The 18,789-nt window shown below is 54.6% G+C and overlaps 1 protein-coding gene, 2 non-coding genes and 1 pseudogene across 14 annotated transcripts in view; 1 reads left to right on the top strand and 3 right to left on the bottom strand.

Annotated features, from left to right (window-relative positions):
- Window positions 1-308: 308 nt before the first annotated feature.
- PRRC2B (proline rich coiled-coil 2B) overlaps window positions 309-18,789 on the bottom strand; it is a 128,560-nt gene continuing 110,079 nt past the window's right edge. For 8 of the 12 annotated variants that reach the window (XM_008005896.3, XM_073022024.1, XM_073022026.1 and 5 more), the window contains exons 20-32: window positions 18,665-18,747; window positions 17,905-18,096; window positions 17,562-17,759; window positions 17,014-17,100; window positions 15,670-15,774; window positions 15,320-15,512; window positions 14,259-14,356; window positions 13,162-13,289; window positions 12,360-12,600; window positions 8,883-9,038; window positions 8,191-8,282; window positions 6,007-6,088; window positions 309-4,760 (exon numbers count right to left, since the gene is read on the bottom strand). In XM_008005896.3, coding sequence (XP_008004087.2) covers window positions 4,629-4,760; window positions 6,007-6,088; window positions 8,191-8,282; window positions 8,883-9,038; window positions 12,360-12,600; window positions 13,162-13,289; window positions 14,259-14,356; window positions 15,320-15,512; window positions 15,670-15,774; window positions 17,014-17,100; window positions 17,562-17,759; window positions 17,905-18,096; window positions 18,665-18,747 — 1,787 coding nt within the window. In that variant the 3' untranslated portion in view covers window positions 309-4,628. The remainder of the gene's footprint in view (window positions 4,761-6,006; window positions 6,089-8,190; window positions 8,283-8,882; window positions 9,039-12,359; window positions 12,601-13,161; window positions 13,290-14,258; window positions 14,357-15,319; window positions 15,513-15,669; window positions 15,775-17,013; window positions 17,101-17,561; window positions 17,760-17,904; window positions 18,097-18,664; window positions 18,748-18,789) is intronic. The other 4 variants (XM_037994036.2, XM_037994039.2, XM_037994033.2 and 1 more) reach the window with 3 other exon arrangements.
- LOC103239734 (uncharacterized) lies at window positions 362-4,177 on the top strand (annotated as a pseudogene).
- On the bottom strand, window positions 9,900-9,985 carry LOC119622356 (small nucleolar RNA SNORD62). The gene has a single exon (XR_005239010.2). It is a non-coding gene; the product is annotated as a small nucleolar RNA SNORD62 (small nucleolar RNA).
- LOC119622355 (small nucleolar RNA SNORD62) lies at window positions 14,696-14,781 on the bottom strand. Its single transcript, XR_005239009.1, has one exon. It is a non-coding gene; the product is annotated as a small nucleolar RNA SNORD62 (small nucleolar RNA).

Genomic DNA, 18,789 nt, shown 5'->3' with positions numbered 1-18,789 from the left:
ATCAAATGCTGACCTCCTCTGACCAGCTCATTTCTCGTGGCAAGTGACGGGGCCGCAGGCAGGCTCTGCACACAGCCGGATGCCACCCATGGGAAGAGAGTGGAGAGCGCTTGATGCTGCAGCATTTGGAAGATGCTTCTTAACCACGGGTTTCAATCCCTTCTCTACCCATACAGCTTCTGTTAAGGCATTTCGGCCGTGCCACTCCTAATTGCCATGTGAACTCTGTAAAATTAGAACGCTTTGATCTGTAGTTTTCTCTGGTCAAATTACCAAGAAAAGAGGGATGTACAACCTGAGAAAGCATGTTCAGCTTTATCTTTTTACACTTTTTTTATTTAAATAAGGAGAATTCTTTCATATGGAAAGAGCTAGTACAATCACATATTTGAAAGGAGAAACAATAGGTACTGAACCGGAGGGAAAGGGCGAGGGTTTGAGTGTGCCAGCACCGGCCTGGTGAATCCACGATTCCATTTCCCATCCAAGGTGAGTTTCCCGAAATAACATCTAAACAAGCTGCACTTACACCGCTAGCCATCGTCTGCCCTTTCAAATATCTGGTCTACATGGAAAGACAAAGAGGAAAGGCCAAAACATAAACAAAAGGAAACAAAACAAAACACAACCCTCTCAGGAACCAAACAAAAACCCCCAAATCCTTTTTTACTACACAAGGCATGAGGTCAAAAGCTTAAGAGTACAGTGTCCCCCTTAGATCATGGGAGAAAGGTGTCCACACAGAGCCTTAGCAGGAATTTCCACTCCGAGGCTCCAGAACATGCTGAAGATGGGGGCTCTGGGGGTGCCACTACCATCCTGGAGGCCACCAATTGGGGTAGAGACAGTGAAGAGCAGGTCTCACGTGCCCGAAGACCACCAGCCAGATATACACTGGTGGCCCTGGTGGAGCATGGCAGGGCAACAGCGTCCATCTCCAACACCAAGCCACTCCTGTCCTGGATGACTTCCTGCTTAGGTCCGTCACATTTCAGAAGAGAGCTGGCTTTCTGGAAGCCTATGTTTCCCATTCATCACAGAGTATGACAGAGCACACACACTCTGGTATCCTTGGTCTTCAAAGGCCATTTCCAGCAGACCCTCTAACCTAGGCTTGCTCTGCAGGAAGTGAAAAGGGACAAATGAAGATTTGAGGGGCAGCCTGCAGTTACTTGGCAGAGGGGAACCAAATGGCAAGGGAGCAGGCTCCACCAGAGCTGTCATGCTGCCGCCGCAGGCCACGCCACGCCACAGCACGGCCGTGCACCTGTGTGCGCTCAGCTTCCAGAAGGCGTCACTGACCATCCGGAAGGCAGATCCGTAAGATAGGAGGGCGACAGCTCGGCTGGAGAGCACTGATGTCAATGTTTAACAAGGTACCCCAGTGTCCCTAGAAGTGGCTGGAAGGACCACAGCTTTGGAACTGAACTGATTTTCTTGAATGTGAGATAAAGTCATCCTTTGTTTTCCCCCTTAAGGAACCTAGAGCCAGAGTGTCTATGAATTCCAAGTTTGAAAACAATACAAAGGTTTAAATAAAAAAAAAACTGGGGGGAGAAGCCAACAGTGAAGAAAACCAAACCGAATGCAGCTGGCATTGAAGTCCCCAGTGGGTGGATGAGCATTTCAGATGCACACCCACACTCTGGACTTCATCCCACTCTAGCGGACAGTGGACAAATACCACCACAAGGCCACTGGTTGCTGAGCAGTGGGCCGCACCCCCGATGGCAAAGGCAGAGCTGCCAGCATCGGGAAGAGGGCAACTTGAGCAGGCAAGAGTGAGTGGCTTCTGACCCCCCACTCAGCAGCAGAAAAGGCAAGTGCTAGTCTCCACCTGTTCCCACCAAGGCCCCGTGGTATCCTGGCAGAAGCCTCTGCATGGATCTGCGCTCTGAAGATGGGGGTTGGAAAACAAAATAAGACCCTAGTCCTACTACCGTGAGCTTGGCTCTCAAACCACGTGAAAGGAAGAGAGATATTGCACCTTCAAACGTCTCTGCACTAAGAACTGCATTTCATCAGACCAAGGAGGGGTTGGGGCGCTGGGAGGCCTGAGGCCTGCCCTCAGCCCCCAGTCTCATTTAAAATCTGCAGCTCAGCGAAGAGACTGCAGCTCAGGTCACACAGAGGTGGTGACTGCACCGAACTTCACATGCAATTTCCTGGCCTTTCCTGCACAGAATTAATTCAGACATTATATATAAATAGAGCAGTGAAACATTTACTTCTTTTTTTTTCATCTAGACCTACAACATCAATACATATAAATAAATTCTAGTGTTTTTTGTTTTTTTATTTGGGGTCGGGGAGAAGGAAGGAAGGAAATACCGGGTAAGAGAAAAGGGCTGGAGAACAGGTGACCTTTTTGTTTTTATTTTTTCTCAAACAGCAAGTACTGTGGGTCTGATGCCAGGTTCACCTGAAGGGTATATCTTTTTAACAGCATCCGGGAGGCTTTTTCTTTCGACAAATCATACGCATCACCGCGTCAGGTGGGAGGGGTCTCGCCATGTGGCTCAAGTGTCCAGGTGGAGATGAATGTGTGGCTCCCGCAGGCCTGGACTCACCCAGGAATGGCTTGGCAAGGGGGGCGGATAGGGACAAAGAGGGCTCATCCCAGGCCCCACAAGCAGCCGCTTGCAGTGGGAGAAGGGAAAGCAGACACGCAGCTCAGGTAGGGAATGCGCGGAACTGTCAGGTGGACAGCCCCTGGGGAAAGGACTCCAGCGTAAAGACTCTGGATGAAGAGGGAAAAGACCAGGTGAGGGCAGGAGGGGAGCTGCTGAAAGATGCAGGTGAACAGTAAAGCAGCTTTCAGTAAAACTGCTCCTTCCCAGGCAGCTCTGGGGTGGGCACTGTTCGTAGGAGGCCGTTCTCCCACTTCCTTAGAATTGTGAGAGCAGTAAGAAGTTACTTTAGTAGTTCCTAAGATGCTCCTTCCCCATGTTCTACACTAGACACAGAGCTTAAGAGCCCAAGCCCGAGCACTGTCCTGCACCCGTGAGACGCCGAGGACAGCCTCGGGGGGGTGCATCCCTGGCCTTCTCCTCACAGTGTTCTGAGCTGGCCTCCTCTGGAAAAGCAGGTAGACGCTCAGTGACCCCTAAGAACAGCTAAGAAACTTGAACTGTCCCCTTCCCTTTCCTCGGAATGACAGAATCTGGAGTGATTTCCTTGTTTCTTATTTAACGACGACAAGCCCAGCACACGATGGCTCACACAAGCCTCTGGCTGGAGAAGCTGCCCCTGCAGAGACTGCGCAGGCCCTCTGGACCTTGGTCAGCCCTCACCTAGCCTCACCCTGTCCCCCGCCCCGGTCATCTGAAGACAAATGAGACTGATGCCTGCTGCTTAGCTCAGGCCCTCCTGTCCTGACAACCTGGGTCTGCCGTTGGGAGTGAAGCAAAGGAGGAAAAGGACAAACTCCCAGCGGCCTCACTTGGGGACCACACGCAGGTCCACTCCTCCGTCACCAAGCGACGAGCTGTGTGGGAGGTGGAGACGGGTCCAGAGAAAGCAGCAGGCTCCAGAAGAGGAAGGAAGGAAAACAACAGGTTACAGAAGGCTTCAAGGAAAGAGTGCGTGAAACACAGTGCCCCTGAGGGGCAGCGTGTGGAGCCCCAGAAGCAGAGGGCACGGGGCCTGGGATGGGCCTGTGGTGTCTCAGCTCATCCCATCTGGGCCAGCCTGGGAGCCACCAGCAGCCACCTCCATGACTGGTCTCTAGTGCTCAGCACATCCACTGGCTTCAGAGCAGCTCAGGACAGGGACCCTGTGTGATTCTCATGCTAAAACCGTCATCAAGTTCATGGGCTGCCTGTAGGCACCCTGGGCTCATCAGGCCAGGAGCTGGAACCCAACTGTGACCCCCCTGCCGCCACCTGCCTGCTGCTCTGCGCACCCCATTGCTTCCCAGGCGGGGAGCCAGGCACCAGAGTGCTCGCAACGGGTGCCCTCGAGAACCTCCATTTCCTTTTGCAAATAACCTCAAAGATGAACCAGCTGAGGAATCAGGAGGGGATGCATTCTTAAGAGTCGTCTCTTAAGGTACTGCAGTGACATATCAAATTAAACAGGACAGAGGCTAGAGATAGGAGGGAGGGCAGGGGCTGGCGAGAAACATATAAAAGTTCAGCTATACACAGGGAGCTTGCGTTTCTGTTTTCTTTTCCTTTCCCCTTTGTAAAAACCTTGGCTACATTTTAAAACAAAAAGCCTCAAAGTAAAATGACCCTGCTGCCAAACCACTGTGCCTAGGAATGGGCGGCTGGGCCGGAAGCACTGCTGAGAAGGCGCCCTGGCTGTGCGGCAGGACAGGGAGGAGGCAGGGAGGGCGGATCTGCACTGCACGGGAGGCATCACTCCACGGTCACGGTGGGAGCAGATGGGATGAAGGTGTCGTTTGCTTTTTTGTTTCATATCAAAGCAAGCGGGTCAATGCCATGTATCCACGGGTGCAAGCTGGTTGACAACGGAGCTTTTCGGGAGTGGAGAGGAGGGAGGTCTCTCAGTCCGGGCCAGGCATTTGGACGGTGGATCTGGTGAGGCTCCCGAGTGTCGGCTATGTCAAGGCCGCATGGCGGCACCATCCCCAGTGGGGCGACATGAGGTGGCAGCAGGCACCATCAGGCCTTACTCTCCTCCACTTTGACAGCCCGAGGCTTGATCGCTCCGGTTCGCTTCATCTGGGAGGCAGCCGAGGGGGCCTCCTGCAGCTTCACGGCTCCCAGGCTGGGTTTCTCATCCACTCGTTTTGCCTTTGGACAGATGAATGGGAAAAACAAAGTGACCCTGGCGCTGAAGCGTGTTTGGACACACAGTTCCCACCACTCCCTTCCTGCTCCTGAGATGCAGGGAAAGCTCCCTTAAGTCGTCCGTCCCTTGGTTGAAGGACCAGACTTAGAAACCCTCCTCCTAGTAAGGAAAGTGGCGTGAGTGCCCTCTCTGCTCCCTCCCCATGAGCCCTGAGTGCAGTGATTCGGAGAGGCAGGAAGACACCGGGTCCTCCACAAAGAATTCCGCCATGGCACATCCCAGGGCGGAAGCAGTTCTGGTCCCAAGGCCAACTGGAAGAACCTTTTCAAATCAGTGCACCTCCTGCCCCGCAGGCAAAAAAGCCCCTTCGAGTAGATCCAAGTGCCCCCTGCACGTCTCGGAGCCCCCGACTGTCTGCTGGGGCCCTAGGCAGACTTGGCTCCCACAGATCTCTGGCCGCGATTCAGCCAAACCCCCTACCACTCCCACTCTGTAACCTTTTCCTGGGGCCCCATTCCTAGTCAGGGCTCCCCTGGTCTGTGGCTCTCCACAGGGAGTAGGGTAGGGAAGTCACAGAGCAGTCAGCGCATCTGCCCCCCACCAGGTCTGAACTCTGGAAGAAAGCTTTAGAAGCTCATTCCACACAACTCTCATGACCCCCAAGGGAACCAATGAGAGCAATCACTGCCCACCTCTACCAGCCAGGCACAGTGACTGATTAAAAACCCAGGTCTGAGGGGCCTAAGCTCTGAGCCCCAGCATGTTTTAGAGAACAGAGAAGAGAATAGTGCCTGCAGGAAAATACACTGCGATGTCCTTTTCATTATATGGGTAAAATTAACTTCACCTGTGCTCCCACCCGGCCAAGACAAAAACGAGACACACCACTGACCAGAACCAGCGCGCGCACCCGGGCTCCTAGAGCCGACCCCCAAACCTAACCGAGTCTCCCAGGGCACCTCAGCCCCGACCTGCCAGGGCTGGTCCACCTTCCAGCACCACCTCCTCAGAGGAATCGGCATCCTCCCTTCTCTGCAGGACAAGGAAGGATCCAGACGCCCGTGAAGAGAAATGCCTTCGCCAGGAGGGACGCGGATGGCCCAGCTCCTGGTTCCGTGCTCTAACCGCTAGGGCATGGCTCTCTTTAGACAAGGAGCGCTCAGATAGGTTGGACAGTCCCTTCTCTTTTGGCGCTTGGAGACAGGCCTAAGTGTCCAGGGCTGAAGGGTCTGGAAAGCCATCTTCTACCTGTTGCACGTAGTGTCCCTGCACAGAGCCCATGTTAACTGCTGATCCAGAGGGCTTCCCACTGGGGCTAGCAGAGCTAGGCCTGAAAAAACCAAAGGCAGGGGTTGAGAATACACAACGTGTCACCACAGAAATGGAGTCAAAGCCTAGCACACGGAGGAGGCACAAGGAAGGAAGGGCCTGTGGCCAGAGGCGCGTGCTCAGGACGGTCCGTGGATCTCTTGGATGGAAAACAACCATAGACCTAAGACAGCCCAGAACGCAGAATGGTGAGGGGGTGGCTGTCACTGACCACCCCAGCACCTCTAGGACAGCTCAAGGAGACGCACCACAAGAGAGGGAGGCCGAGGCCCTGTACAGGTGGGAACGGCTGTCCTGCTGTGCAGAAAGCAACACTGGCTGTCTCAGGGTCTGGACCAACATGATGCAGTGCCCCAGACAAAAGGCCTAGAAGCCTGACACTGAGCCAGAACTGTGCCGAGTATTGTTCTAGTCTTAACTTTTTAGAAGAAGGGGTGGGGGAACCAAAATGTACAACATACTTCTAAATGTGTCCCACTGACCACTAGTTAGTTCCCAGGGATGTTGTGGGTGCTACGTGGAAAACAAGTCTGCGGTCAAAAAGCCTAAGTGCCGTGTGCAGAGTTCAACAGGACTCTCAACCTAGGGCCGCTCAGCCTCTGTGTGGTGAATACCCTCCCCAGCAGGCCACCCCGGGGACAGCACTCCCCCAAGGACCTGACCAGGGAACCCTTGTTTTTGCAGCGCACGTCTCGGCAGCTCTATTTCCAGAACACTTTGGGAAACACTGCTTTACACAATTATAGCAATTCCCCAACCCCCCTAAAACACCATAGAAACAAAGCTACTAGTTTAAGGCTTCCACTGTCTAAATATGCTCCAAAGAATAATCTGCTGCCATTCATTCCTACAACTACATAGACACAGGCGACTCTTGTCCTGTCAGGCTCTGTTCTCTGGGTTTTGCCTTTTTGAGGCTTCTGGAATCTGCTTGTGGCAGCAGCAGGACAGCGTCTGCTGAGACCTACAGCTGCCTTCCTCCTTCCAGTTCCACTCCATGGTCGGTGCTGTCCAGCTATCTTTTTCACACAGTCCTGATGTTCTGGTCTATATGATAGACATGGTAGGAAAACAAAATGTACTAAAAACAGAAATAAATGAAGCCAGGAGAGTGAAAATAAGAACAGAAAAGAAAGAATGGGAGGAAAATTCACAAAAACCCCTTTCTCTGGAAATGAAGGTACAAGAGTGGAATGCCGTGATGGAAGACAGGCAAACGGCAGCGGGGCAGAGGGGGCGCAGCCGGAGCAACCTGCAGACCATGGGGGCCCGGCTTGCAGAGCACTCCTCGGGTCTGCAAGGACCTGTGTAGTCGTGGGGACACCTCATGGCGCCTGCAGCGATGGTATTAACCTCACAGGGCACCATGGGTCAGGCAGGTCTGTTTCACTCATTTATAAACACAAAGGGGTCTCAGGACTCTCCCACATGTAACAAGGGTGGACTGTACAAGCCCTCAGAGCCCGGGGCCAGCGCATGCTGCCTTCACACACCAGCACGGGCAGAAAAGGGAGTGGACCAGAGGCTCTCACCGGCATCCGACAGAGCCACCTGAGTATCCAGCTAAGGGGACCCTGAGACAGTTGCTGGAAGTGGAGACAGATACAAAGGAAGCAAAAAGAGGGTGCTGGTTTGTAGTGTGGAAGGAATGGCCCCACAAGCCCAGCAATAAAAAGTCCCCTGGCAGGGGTCATAGGGCAAGTCCGAGGAAAGAGACGCTGGGAAAGGCCATGCTGCTTCTCCCCTTGCCAGGATGCAGCCCTGTGGCCAGTGGGTCCTGTTTTCGGATCTGATGGGAAGTCACGTCAGTCCTGACGCCTACTAAATGTCAGCCGTTCCTTCTCCTACCTTTCCGGGAAGCTCCCCAATCCAGAGCATCTTATAATGATTAAAGCCAAAACCACTCTCCTAATTCCTCACTCCCCCACGTTTAACTGCAACACAAGTGCATCCCCGTGCCGAACCACCACAGTGACACGTGGCCCACAGAGGGACCAGGTATCTGGTGGCTCTCCCCAGGCCCACAGATTCTTCTGAGTCACCGGGCCATGGCTCTGGCAACTGCTCAGCTCATAGCACACAGTCCCCAGGGAGTGGTTTTACCTGTAGGTCTGTGGTGATGGCACGGGGCCTCCTGAAGGGACATTCTGTTTACTGTCGGCAAAGTGGAAGCCTTTCATCTCCATCTGAGAGGGCTAGAGAGACCAAGCAGCAACAAGTTGTCATTTGAGGCCTTGGACACAGCTGGACCACACAGACTCACTGAACAACCCAGGGCAGAGGCAGTGAGGGCCGTGCGAATTCCCAGGGAGGCATCTTCTAGAGCAGTGGTTTTTGGCACCAGGGCCCAGTTTCATGGAAGACAATTCTCCCACAGACCAGGACAGCTCTGCAGCCCAGGGGCTGGGCACCCCTGTTCTAGAGGAATCTGCAAGCCCCTCCCCTCCAAGCCAGACTCAAGAGGGCTGCTTCTTCGAAAGCAAGAACCATCACAATATTTTGTTCCTTTTAAAGTGAGGTGGGAGAGCCAATGAAGCATGGCCGTCCACAGCAGGGCCTCCTGGGGAGCCGGGGAGGAATGCTGGTTCCTGGCCCTCAGCCGTCGACAACTTCAGAGTCCCCAGGACCTGCCTGTGTGATGGCCCCACACACGGTCACCTTCCTTTTTGCCCTGACAGTCCTGCACACACCCAAGCCACTGGCTCTTTGTACCACACAGGGGTACTTAGCTTGCTAGAAAAGGCTGGTGACACAAGGTCCCCTCCCTAAGGTCAGAGGCAGATGGGTCCCCTTACCTCTCTGCTGGTGTTCAGGACTGGCGGCTGGGACCCGGGCGGAGGAATCCTTCGGGGGGCCCCAACAGAGAGGCTCTGCCCAGGCGGCAGCTGGATGGACTGGGGCAGGATCAACGGCTGCTGCCCCGAGCCGTACCGAGGCAGTGGCATGGTCAGCTGTTGGGTGACAACGACAGTCAGGAGGGGGACCGACTGATGCTACGAGAAACCCCTAACACACACCAAAGAGCGACTGCACATGTACTTCAAATTCATACACTTCAGAAGAACTAAAGCAAAGCCTGCACACAGCAGGACACGCTCTGATTTCTACTGTAGCACAGGAGACATCGCCCAGGATTTCACACCTTCGATGGCAGGGGCACGTCTTCTTGCTGGAATGGAGTAGGTGGTGAGAAAACAGGCAAGACGAAGCTGGCTGCAGGCACAGGAGCTAACAGCGTTAAGTGTGTCTCATCCACATCTCTGCTAAGGGCTGCATCTATCTTCAGCCCTTTCTGCCTTTGTCCAGCAAGTGCTTACTAAAAGCATACGAGGTGCTGGGGAAGCGGCAGGGCCCTGTCCGACATGGGCCTGCACACTGCCAGGGTGGCATGTCACACGCTGGACACAGCTGCAGGACACTCAGGGTGCAAAGTGGCACAGGATCTGTGTGTGCACACCAGATCTGTGGGTGCGCACAGCGCGGGGTGGGCAAGGAGAGGACAAGTGAGGAAAGTCAGAAGTAATGGCCAAGCCAAATCCCAAAAGATGAAAGCTGCGCCAGACGTATATCTCTGCATTCCTCTGTACAGCACAAACATTCAAGACTCTCACTGTTTTGCATCAAGGGGTGGTAAAAACAAGACTGCGCTGGATTCTGGGCTGTGGGGGTCCTCTGAAGCATGCTGTGACAGGAGAACAGGGTGGCTGCAGGGCCTAACTAACTAGAACAAGATAGGCGAGGGGGAGATGTGGGCCTGGAGACTCTTAAGGACAGGGGGACACAATGGGGTAGCAGGGCTGGGCCACGTTTGGTCTCTCAGTCACTGTCCTCTTCATCTCCCTGCTATTGAGTCCACAGTGGAGGGTCAGAAGGATCTACTGGAATTACATCACTGAGACGTGTAATGGCCAGAGCCGGAGAACACCATGCTCCTCCTTGGAGCACCAACATGGTGCAGGATGAAGATGATGGGGACATGCTGCCATTGAGAGTGCTGACTTGGGGTATGATCTGACTTGCAGGGAGGCCAGGTAGGAGCCCTCACAGGAGCTGGACAGCGTGGAGCGGGGGTGGAGGGGATGAGACACAGCTGGATTCTGAATGCTTTTAAAGCCAGAGCCGAGAGGCCCGCTGAAGGGTCGGGTGAGGTGAGGGGAGCAGGGAGCCAAAGAGGACATGGACTGGACAAGCAGAAGGACAGGGAGGAAAATTGAGTTTTGGATATGATGAGTCTTGAGATGTCATGAGACCACAGGAGAGGTGCTGGAAAGTCCATTGGATTTCACATTCAATTCCAGGGACAGATCTGAGCTGAAGATGTCCATTTGGGAGTGAGGAGAAGATGGAGGAATTTAGAGCCATGACTCTTAAAAGACGCCCAAAGCAGGGCCCAGGGGCATGCCAACCATTACGGACTGGGAGGGAGAGGGGACAGCAAAGGAGACTGAGGAGGAAGTCTGAGGCAGCAGGAAAGCCAGGAGTGACGGCCTGGTAACTGGGTGAAGACAGTGCTTCAAGGGCTGTGGGGGGTGGGATTACGGGGTCAGCACTGCAACTCGTCTGTGTACTGACAGGAAGGGCCATCCGATGCATGAAAGGGAGGGAGACTTGCTGGGGTGGGGCCCCCCAGGGGCACAGGCAGCACCCAGGCAGGGATGTGGCCACAGGGGCTTCGAGACTGTCACTGCTTCTGTTTCCTGGGTGACACAGAAAGGGAGGTCACGGATGGGAGGCAGCGAGGGGCAAGATGCAAGTCTGAAAAGCTGCTAGGAGGGTGGTGGTTGACTCAGAGCCACAGCTTGGATGAAATGCAAAGGCCATGTGGCTCAACGGACCTGCTGATGGGGAGGAAGAAGCCCAGCCAAGTGGGAGAATGACAAAAACGTGGGTGGTGGAGACTGGGCGTGGTGGCTCACACCTGTAATCCCAGCACTTTGAGAGGCTAAGGTGGGTGGATCACTTGAGGTCAGGAGTTCGAGACTAGCCTCGCTGACATGGTGAAATCCCATCTCTACTAAATGTACAAAAATTAGCCCGTGGGTGGTCGGCGCCTGTAATCTCAGCTACTCGGGAGGCTGAGGCACGGGAATCCCTTGAACCCATGAGACAGAGGTTGCAGTGAGCCGAGATTGTGCCAGCCACTGTACTCTAGTCTGGGTGATAGAGCGAAACTCCATCTCAAAAAAAAAAAAGAATTTTCAAGTTGGGTCACTAGAGGGAGTTGAAAAAGCCAGAGGTGACAACTGAGAGGGACGCTGAAAGTTGAGATTATGCGAGAGCCACAGCTACCGGGAGCGGCCAAGCCTAGAGAGGACTGCACAGAGCAGGGGCCCAAGTGAACAAGGGCACCAGTGGCGAGGAGGGTACAAACTGCGTGGACAGGGTCCATGGCACAAAGACCCAGGGTCATCTCTGCAGACATCAAAACCACTAGGAACTGGAACAGGAGAGTGGAGACAGACTGAAAGCCAGGCCAGACAAGGAGGGTGACCCTCAAAGGTGCCAAATGCTGCCCACAGGTCAACGGAAAGGAAGATTTCACAGCAGACGCTGGATGTGGTGATGGCACCATAGCAGCGTGGAGGGCTTGTCAGGCACAGTCTATGGTGTGGGCTTCAAAGCTGGGGTTTCAGGGAGGAAGGAAGGAGTCTAGAAGCATCAACTACTATGCAGACAGGACTCCTACCCCATTCCACACCCTACTGCACAAGGGCAGGGAGAAAGGAAGGAGCCCCCATCTGGGGGCTGCAGGAGCAGGCAGTGCTTAGGGCACAGCCAAGTCTTGAGAATAAAGAGGTGGATGAGGGGCCAGGGGTGGTGGCTCACACCTGTAATCCTGTAATCCCAGCCCTTTGGGAGGCCAAGGAGGGCAGATCACTTGAGGTCAGGAGTTCAAGACCAGCCTGGCCAACATGGTGAAACCCCATCTCTACTAAATACAAAAATTAGCCAGGCGCGGTGGCACACGCTTGTAGTCCCAGCTACTCAGGAGGCTGAGGCAGAAGCATCGCTTGAATGCGGGAGGCAGAGGTTGTAGTGAGCCGAGATCATACCACTGCACTCCAGCCTAGGCGACAGACTCTGTCCAAAAGAAAAAAAGAGGTGATGGGGCTACTCAGAAAAGGCTGATTTCCCGCACACTGAGGAGCGGGCACGGTGGCTACCAACGAACAGCATGATAGGCCAGCACACACTGAGGCGGGCGGAAAGAAAAGGCAAGGTCGCGAAGGAAAAAAGCCTAGGGCTTTGGGTGGAGTGACTGAATTCCTGACCTGTGGGAGCTGGGAGTCCAACATCTGGGAGGCACCCAGGCCTGCAGCCTGGCCGAGCTGGCCCTCATAGACCAGGGCTTGGTTCCCGCTCATGGGCTGGTAGGGTGAGCCAGACTGCGGCTTCACCATCTCCAAGGGCTGCATGCCTGGGAACGCAGAGTACGGAGGCTTCAAGGCTGTGCCCCCAGAGAGGATCATGGTGCTGGGCGGTGACAGGCTGGGGTGCATGTACACCTGAGATCTGCAAAAGCCAGACAGATGGTCGGGATCAGGTCGATGAGCCCAGCTGCGGATCTCGTCCCACCCCTCAGAGATCCCCCAGAGAGCTTGCTAAAACACAGATCCCCGGCCCCACTCCCAGAGCGCGACTCAGAAGGTCCAGGATGGGGCCTGAGAACAAGCTCTTAGATGGCACTGATGCTGCTGGATTAAACAAGTGAACACATCCAGGCTGTACGAGGCACAGGACATCAGCCACAATGACTGGCAGCCACACTGACGGAGCAGCCCGCAGTGGGGAGGAGGCAGGGAGTCAAAGGGAGAGGAGGAGGAAGGAGCAAGGGAAGGAGGCAAGATGATATGGAAAAGCAAAACAAGGCCTGCCACATATCAGCTCACCCCAGGCCTCTCCTAGAGCACAGTTAACAACGGACTGAAGAGTGATCCAGAGCAAAGCCCCACCCCTCCCCACCCCGCTGCCCCAAAGCAGAGAAGCACCAAACAGCCGCAGGACAAAGGCTGCACACAGGGCTGAGGCCCTGGCTGTGAGCTGCCAGCTCCACAAGGTGGTACCTGAGCTCACCTGAAGGGCTGTAAGGAGCTGAAGATCTCCTGGGACTGGGACACAGGAAGCCCACCCCTCAGTCCAAGCTGAGCTTGTGCCTGCAGAGATGTGTGAAGGGAGATAGGGATCTGCTGGGCAGCGGCGGCCTGTGAACAGGAAAACGGGGTGGTGGAGGTAACCGCAAGGACCATCCAGGTGACTCCTCCCCTCCCACCTCCCCTGCCCCTCTCCACATGGCTGCTGGAACACCGCCCAAAATTCAAATGCCAGCATGTCATTCCTGGGCTTCCCTTGCTATTGGGATAAAGCCTATAATGAAAAACTGGTAGCAGCCCCAAACCGCAGCATCTCCCTACCCTGGAATTCTATACGGCAACAAAAATGGATTCTAGCACATACATCAACAGTGAGTCCCAGAAACATAACGCTGAATTTAACGACGTACAAAACAAAGATACATGCAGTCTGACCCAGTTATGCAAGAACCAAAATCTTGAAAACCAAACAATACAGCAGTTAAGAACATGTTTTTAAAGAGGTCAGCAGAGATCACGTCCTCCATCAGCAAGCCTGCACTCGGAGCAGATTCTGCCTGGAAGTCCACTGTCATGGCTGTGCAGGCACACGGGTCTGAGGGGCGGCTGAACCATCCCAAAGACCCAGCACCAGCGTTAGAGGGGAGACTTCCAAACATCACCCCTTGGCAGCACAGAAAGTACGCCAGTCCGGCATAAGGAACCAACGCCTGCTCATTTCTAAGACTACCTCTTTCTAATGCATCCATGCCTGGGAGTTTAGGCCTTTCTTCTCTTCATCAGAAGGATACCTGATCACCAAAGAAAATTCCATTTTAGCTAATTCCCCGGCTAGGACACAGGAGGGAGAACTTTGAGAAAGGAAAACTAAGCAGAGTCTGGAGCAGCCAACTCCACTCCTCTTCCCTGTCTCTTGTTTATTCACTTAACACATGTCTCCTGGTGGGCCAGGTGCTGGTCACCACATGTGAGGGGGACGGAAAACCAGACAGACAATGAGCAGATGGAGCAAGCCAATTTCGCCTTGCGCTGGCTCCTCCCCACCACCCCCAGCCAGGCCACCTCGCTGGCTGCTGTCACCTGTTGGTAACTCTGCTGCTGAGGTATCGTTTGAGGAACGAGCCGGGGCTGACTTGCAAACACATGGCCATCCAGGTACAGGGGCGGGAGGTGGCTGCCTGGAAACAGAGCGGCAGAAGGGAGGTAGAAGAAGATCAAGCCTCACTACTTCTGAATGTCCCTGAGGGCGACAAGTCTACAGGTCTGCTCTACCCAGGAGAGTCAGTGCGGACGGACAAGGGCGTGTGTACAGAGGCTGCTCGGTTCCCTGTGTGCCTGAAGCATGCGCCTGCTCACAACACGCCTGGCACACACCTCAGGGAACCCAGGGAGGATGCAGCGTCAGACCTAGGAGGTGGGAGGAGGCAGGTGGGCTCTGGCCTACCCTTCCCACCTCCCACTCATCAACTGCCCCAGACACTCGAAGTGACATTCTACTTTAACCAGGGCTGCCTTGGTCTCTCAGTCACTGTCCTCTTCATCTCCCTGCTATTGAGTCCACAGTGGAGGGTCAGAAGGATCTATTGGGATTACATCACTGAGACTGGCAGCTGGGCCCTCAAAACCCCCACACTTTCCCTTGGGGGCATCGACACATGACAAGGATGGTAGCAGTCAGGACAAAAACAGCTGCCAGTGACTAAGGGCTCTGTTGATACAAAGCCCTTTCCAGTAAGACCTGGCTTCACGGGTGTGGCCACCTCATGGAACAATGTCATTGCCCCCGTTTCATTTAAGAGAGGAGGACGCTGTGGCTCAGCGAGAGCTGATCATCAGCCGAGGCAGCACAGCTTCAGCATGTAACCCAGGTCTGACTCAAAGCCAAGCCTTTGCTCGCTCCTCTCACCAGTAGGCAGGAGTGCCTCGCTGTCGTCCCCCGGTTCTGTTTCCCAGCACGGAGAAGCAGAACGTGCACATTACCTGCAGCACAGGGGAGCTATGGCCACTCGGCCTAAAAACAAGTTGCTACTTCTACCTGCTACTTAAGACAAGGCCAAGAGGTGGTGTTCGGGGCTGTTAATCCGTTTCTCTTGATAATACATGGAGAAGGACCCCAAGGCCTGGCTCAGGGGATGAGATACCTGGCATAGAAGCAGAAGGTGCTACAGAGGCCACAGGCATGGGTGGCATGGACACTCCACCGAAGGAGCTGTAGTTGACGCCGCTGGAGGCACCCACAGAGGATGGAGGCTGGATGCCTGAGCCAGCGCCGCCTGGAGAGCTCTGCTCCGGCAAACTGGGGGAGTTTTCCCAAGCCTTGCGCGCAGACTCCATCTTCAGAAGCAAGGGTGGGGGAGGGATAAAAATTACTATCATGATGGCAGTGGGCAGCACCGATCTAAGCTTTCGGGGGTTCAGGGACTCCTCCCTTCTGCCTCTTTGTAAGCTAAGGTACTGGGTGGGCCCTCGCCCAGCTCAGGGCTGGTGTTACCTTCAGAGTAAGGTCGGCAGTGGGGAAGGACATTGGGGAGAGACCAATGGCCCTCTGGATGTGATGGTCCCGCCGCAGGATGGGGATACTCTGTGTTAACCCTGCCTGGAGAGGAGGAAAAAGAAACCATGGAACACAAACAGGCACAGAGACGGCTTTGCCCAACCCCACCCATGGCTCGCCTGAACACACTCAAGGCTCGTCCAAATGCCATCTATGACTTGCCCAAACCCATCTGTGGCTTTGCCCAAAAGCACCTACAGTGCCCAGCAGCATCTATGAATTGTCCAAATGCATCTTCAGTATTGGCCACATGTAGCCAAGACCACCCAGATGAAACTGATGGCAGCCAAGACCACGACTGATCTCCTTGAGATGGCTGCCTCCATCAGTTTCCTCCACACAAGTCTGCAGAGAGCCACCCCCATATCCACACTCCATGGTGCCCTCCAGACAGGGAGAGCCATGTCCCAGTAGTATAAGTATGGACTGGCTGCCTGCACGCAAGCACCTGGTTCAGAAGGCACCTGTCACCTGGCCTGCAGATGCCTTGGGCCAGACAAGGAAGGCTGTGCCCCTCAGCAGACAGTGAAAGAGGGCTCTGGTAACAGGTTGAAAATGCAACAGTGCCCCCCGCCTCCTGCAGATCCCCGGTGTCCATCCACACATGATAGGGACTGTAGACTGTCAGAGTAAAGAACCTTGTAGAGCCCAGCACTTCCACATTTTTTTTCATTCAACACCTGTGAATATTGTACAGCACTCACATTCCTTGGAATCCTCTGGGAAATGCTGCCCAAATGATACTCATTCATTCAACATATGCACTAGCACCAACCCCTGCAGGCGGTGAGGACAGAGCAGTGAACCAGACGTCACTGCAGCAGCCTCGGCCACAGCCCCGAGTGGCCACAACAGATGCAACTGCCAGCTCCTGAGCCCACGGTGGAGCGCCAGGAGGTCTTCTGGATCACAACAGATCGCAGGTGGCAGGGACCCTTGGATGGTGAGATGGGGCCTCCTGAGGAGGGCTCTCCTACTCAATCTGTGTGCCCCTTACCCCTGGCCACGGAAAAGGCAGCCTGAGTATGGGCTCGCACCTGGCACAGAGGAGACAATGGAACCAAAGAGCCAAATAAACCAGACCTTAGGAACTATACGATCCCCATTGGAAGGTCACAAAACCTCGGCAGGAACATTTAAGCACCTTTTAAGGACATGGAGCTGCTAGCAACTGAGTCACGTGCCAGCCCAGGTCACCTGAAATACGTGTGCTGTCTCCTTCGCCCAGGGCCTGCCAGCCCCAAGCAGCGAGTGCAGCCAGAAGTGGAAGTGTGAACTTACATTACTGGCCAAGGCATCCTGAAGTTTAACAACCGGACTCCCAGCAGGACCAGAGGCAGAACCAGGTGGCAAGCTGAAATCGGAGTCCTGGAGAAAAAAAAATAAATAAAAAAAATAAGCCACACAGCCCACTGAGATCCTCCTGGCTCTCCATTCCCCAGAGGCACACATTAACGTGATGCAGTTTCCGTGACTCAAAAACTCCACTGAGCAGCATTCACTGGAGCCACACATGAGCGAGATGGCCAGAGGCTTCCCATGGCACAGGAGACAGGACGCCAGCTCCGCTCCTTTCCCCCTGTCCCTTGGGTGGCCTGACAGAAACAGGGAAGATCACTGGCCTGTCTGGTGTCAGTGAAGCAATCTTTAAAGCAACTCAACAGAGCACTGGCCACGTGCAGGACTCCATACCAACACTCTAGCCGCTGGAAGAGTGCTTGGCTCCCGTCCTTCTATTCTTTCTAGGAGATAATCCTGTCTGAGCCCCCAACCTCTCCAAGTACCAAAAATAAAAAGTAAAAAAAGCAAGCAAGAAAACAAAGCCTCACTTTTGGATTGACTCCAAATTCAATGGGTGGCACAGGCAGCACGGAGTCCACGTGAATCTCCACCCCGTTAACAGGCGGGACCACAGTCCCTTGCAGCCGCTCGGCCCCCTCTGAGCCCTTCCTGTTTTTCAGAGAACGCTCGTTGCCGATGGGTCCTGGTCTGTGCTCCTTGCTCTGTCCAGAGCCTTGTTCTGAATCCTTGATAAAAAAGCAGAGAGGTGGAGACACAGACTGGAATGACCACTCTCTCCAGCTTCTACTGTCACAGGAATTGAGGAAGACGACGAGACGATGGCCCCTTCCGCCCAGGCCCTGGCCACTGTGACTGGAACGTCCAGGTTACCTTCTGCTCAGATGGCTTTGGGGCCTGCTCCTTGTGGCTGTCAACCTTGGGTTCCGCCAGGCCAGGCCCGCTCATCTCCTCTGGCTTCAGAGTCCCATACGGGGAGCTGCGCTGTGAGGAGGTCGCAGACGACTCCCGAGACTCGGCGCTCAAGTCAACGCCACTATCTCCCTGGCTGCTCTTAAAACCCTGCTGTGCAGAGCACAAAATGGGTTATAGCCTCAAATTCCCAACTCGATTATCCAGAGAGTAAAACTGTGTGTGGCACACAGACTTGTCTATACCAGCTGCATGCCCCTTGCCAAGTCTGGTCCTGATCTTGATCCTGCCCTGCTGAGGATGCCTGACAACTTACATGTGGCCAAACACACCAACCCCGACAGAGCTTGTGACCACAGAATCTTCTGCAGGCCCCAGACCGAGGCTGCCATACCCATCTTGCTTGTGACCCACACCAGACTACATGGCTGCTGACGCCAGTTCAGAGGCGGCCCTGAATCCCTCTACCCACCCAGCGTTGGGTCCTCCCTTGTTACCCCTTTTCTCTTTCTCCTGCTCATGCACACCCCATGTACAGGCCAGAAATCAAGACGGAAAAACACTGATGAGCTTGGCCCCATGGAAACAACCTAATTCCAAGCTCAGCTGCGGTGGCAGGGGCTTGGTTGGGTTGGATGCACAGATCCATGGCAGGCCGGCTGTCTGGATGGTGAGCTCACACTCATCCCAGGAGCAGCATGCGGGCAGCAGTCACACTCACCTCCGCGGAGCCAGTCTCGGTGCTGTTGAAGGCAGTGACAGCTTTCCTCCAGGAGTCGTTGGCTGGGGCCTGCACAGGGAGAGCTGCCAGGGGAGGGAGACAGAGTCAGGGCATCAAAGAGCATC

This window comes from Chlorocebus sabaeus, chromosome 12 (genome assembly GCF_047675955.1).
Source record: "Chlorocebus sabaeus isolate Y175 chromosome 12, mChlSab1.0.hap1, whole genome shotgun sequence".
NCBI lineage: Eukaryota > Metazoa > Chordata > Mammalia > Primates > Cercopithecidae > Chlorocebus > Chlorocebus sabaeus.
Note: the sequence above shows the minus strand (reverse complement) of the source record. Positions and strands in the feature narration are given on the sequence as shown.